The 3,487-nt window shown below is 39.9% G+C and overlaps 1 protein-coding gene across 1 annotated transcript; it reads right to left on the minus strand.

The window, feature by feature from the left end:
* Window positions 1-915: 915 nt before the first annotated feature.
* Window positions 916-3,216, minus strand: LOC132635127 (L-ascorbate oxidase homolog). The gene is made up of 2 exons (XM_060351388.1): window positions 1,742-3,216; window positions 916-1,563 (listed from the first exon to the last, which is right to left on the minus strand). Exons 1-2 carry the CDS (start codon window positions 3,109-3,111, stop codon window positions 1,263-1,265), a joined length of 1,671 nt encoding a protein of 556 aa, XP_060207371.1. The 5' UTR covers window positions 3,112-3,216; the 3' UTR covers window positions 916-1,262.
* Between the last annotated feature and the right edge of the window lie 271 nt (window positions 3,217-3,487).

Raw genomic sequence — 3,487 nt, forward strand, 5'->3', positions numbered from 1 at the left:
CCCCAGTGCGGAGGTGTGAGAGGTTGGCCATGGATGGTTTCAGACGAGGTAGGGGTGGGCCGAAGAAGTATTGGGGAGAGGTAATTAGACACGACATGGCGCAATTACAGCTTACCGAGGACATGACCTTAGATAGGAGGGTTTGGAGGACCCAAATTAGGGTAGAAGGCTAATAGATAGTCTCGTTACCGTTCTTAATAGTAGTCGCAGTATCGCAATATAATTTCTTGTGCTCAGATTTATACTATTATCTGCTATTTCCTGTGCTTTGATTATCCTGTGGTATCTGTGTCGATTGTATTACTTTATTTTATATTATTTCATTTCCATATCGCTTTGAATCTCTTAGCCTTATCTGACTTTTTTTATGCTTTTATGCTTTTCTTGAGCCGAGGGTCTTTCGGAAACAGCCGTCCTACCTTGGTAGGAGTAAGGTCTGCATACACTTTACCCTCCCCAGACCCCACGATGTAGGATTTCATTGGGTTGTTGTTGTTATTGTTGTTGTTGTATGTTTATTTTCAGTGTATTCAACATATTATTTAGTTTTGATTAGAATGTTATTTCCTTTAAACCTTCAAAAAAGAGTTTCTTTAAATTGACTTGAGTTATATTGAGATGCATTGAATAATAGAACTAGAACAAATAAAATAGAAAAGCCAAGAAGGTACCCTTGGTTAAATTAAGATGAGTACCGAATACCGATCATGACTCGTTCAGAAGTCTGCATCCTGACTCTTATCTTCCTAACTTGTCGTGTTACAAGGTTTTAATGAAAAATCTTATAAAACCACATGTAAGCCTATTGATCAGATCTATCCTTCTTTGAATACTCTTATTTATCGAGAGGAAATAGTAAGCTGAAACCAAAGCATAAAGGAGAAGAATATAGCAAGAATAAAAGGTATCAAGGAGGATGAGAAACATTCGTTGTCCTCTTATTTATAAGTGATTTGATCAATGCATTAAGTTACAAATAACAAATTCATTTCTTGACTATGCTATTTAGAACAAAAAAGAAGGAATTTATATTCCGCTTGGAAAAAAGGACGGCCAATTTCTTCGTCGGTTGCTTCAACTCTTCAATCCCTTCACATATAAACATCCTTCTCGCCACTTTTTTTTTTTCTTTTCTTTGATTATGCTAAAGTCCTCACTCTAACACAAAATATTAATCCCTAAATAAAAGAACTTGACAATTCTTTACCGTGAAACATCAGAGTTAGGAGCAAAAATTTATTATGAAATCATAATTAAAATGTTTATACGGAATAAGGTTTTGGAAGAGGCATGTCCTTGATGATGCCACACAAGACATCATTGTCTGGCATGTTGTATTCATCTTTCAAATCTCTTTTTGGAGAGAGGACGCTGAAGTAAAGCTGCTGTCCCAAGTATTGTCTTTCCACTGAGTTGGACCTCAGGTTCCAGAGACCAGCATTATCAAGAGTGGTCATTATGGCTGCCCATGAGTTAGGATAAACTTGGATGGTATTCCTGGATACGGCATCAAGCAAGTTGTAGTTCCTCCTCTTCTCGGGGTTCCATTTCCCTGGTTCAACCCTACATGCACAAGGTCATTTCATTAAATCACTGTGTTCATAGCAGAAGCTGATTCATGATTTAGACTTGATAGGTCCGACCTTTAATGTTAGTCGTCTGGAGTAGTGAAACTAGCATTCTTGACTAGGAGTAAAAATTATTCTAAAGGCAGAGTAAACGTTTGGGGAAAGGTACTTACGCAACAGCAAAGAAGGAATACCCGGCCAAGTGAAAAGATTGAACGCTCTTCTCGTGGTTCTCAAAGATGATCTCCACAAAGTTACGGTAAGTGGCATTAACTACATTGGGTGCTAGTGTGATCTTATCTTCTGCTTTCCCTGCTGGAAGTTCATAATCATCCTTCATAAGGTCATATTTGAATACCTTGTCTGCAACACCATAGTATTCGGCCAACTTAATTGGGGTTGTAGGGTTCTCATGTGAGACACCATTGAGGGCATATCGGAGCTTTCCGTCCACTTGCCCGGCTGTGTTCACTAGTTTGATGGTGCGTGTAATGTTGATTTGACCGTAGTGGTAAGATCCCTGTGGATTAGGTCTAGCTGCACTTGCTGTCAAATTCCAACGGAAAGAGCGGAACTGGTTGAGTGACCAAGCCCAGCCAACTGGGGCCTTTGGCAACTCTGGTGAGGCAGGGCCTTTGCCATTAGTGTAGCGGATTGTGGCAGTAGCAGTGTGGGGTTCCTTGGTGAATCGCGTAGAGGCCACAAGGAAGTAATCCTTGGGGTCTTTGTCAGCGTTCACCAAGACAGACATACATTGTCCCAAGTGTACATCAAGTGAATCGTACATGTTTTGCACGGTGTGGGATCCTTCAATTTCCACCAATTTCATGGTATGTCCTTGGATTCTAACATTGATAGAATCCTTCATGCCGACATTACAAAACCTATACCGATATGTCTTTCCGGGGGTCATAGAGAACATTGGCTCATCCTTGCCATCGCCTTTGCCACTCTTGCCATTGATGATGACTCCTTCGGGCCTTCCCATTGAGCGTCCACTGTCCAAAAACTTCTTCAATTGGGTATGACTCTTGGTGTACCAATCACTCACAAGGACAAAGAACTCGTCAGCAGGGTTAACATCATAGGGTACGGGAATCAATGCGCGACTATGGACACTGATGCCACCATATCCACCAGCTGCCCGATGCAAAGCCGTGGTAGGGTAATAGAAAAAGCTTCCAATTTGATCCTTGACCTGGAATTGGTATGTGAAATTGCTTCCAGGAGGAATGGGACAATTGGTACCTAGTGTACCTTCTTGCCAAGAGTTTTTCCTCTGTTGTACACCGTTCCATGTGAAAAGGAATGGCTCATCCAACTGGTTGAAGACATTGACAACAACGTTATTATTCGAGGTGCCATTGATAATAGGTCCTGGAAATTTGTCATTGATCAAAATGACTTGTTGGGGCACACCAAGGGGAGAGATGGTGCCATAGGTAACTTTCCATTCAAAGAACAAAGTAGGATCTCCTCCTTTAACCAGCGATGTTGAAAGACACCACGCTAGCAACACAAGAGCAAATCTTAACTTTTCCATGTCTTTTCGGTTTTTTTTTTCTACTTTTTTTTTCTTTGTTTGATTTTAATAGAAACAATAAAAGGGTTTCTATTGACAAAAAGGACAATCAAAGAATGATTGTGCATTCTGTTGAGGGGGGCTGACCTTTTATATATTAAGTGTTATGTGAGGTTGTTTGGTGATGGAAGATTGGTGATTGATGGCCAAACAAAAATAGCCGTAAAAATTTCATGATTTGTCCGCAAGCGTCGCTTGCTCAATGGTCTTTGCAATTGCTTGTTTTTACGAAACTTAATTTTTTCCTTAAAATTAAATTGTCAAATTTTATTACATATAAGAACAAAATGTAGTAAAGTTCCACTTCTTATTCAAAAATGAAAATCAATTGTTCTGA

Source organism: Lycium barbarum, chromosome 1 (genome assembly GCF_019175385.1).
Source record: "Lycium barbarum isolate Lr01 chromosome 1, ASM1917538v2, whole genome shotgun sequence".
Classification (NCBI taxonomy): Eukaryota; Viridiplantae; Streptophyta; class Magnoliopsida; order Solanales; family Solanaceae; genus Lycium; species Lycium barbarum.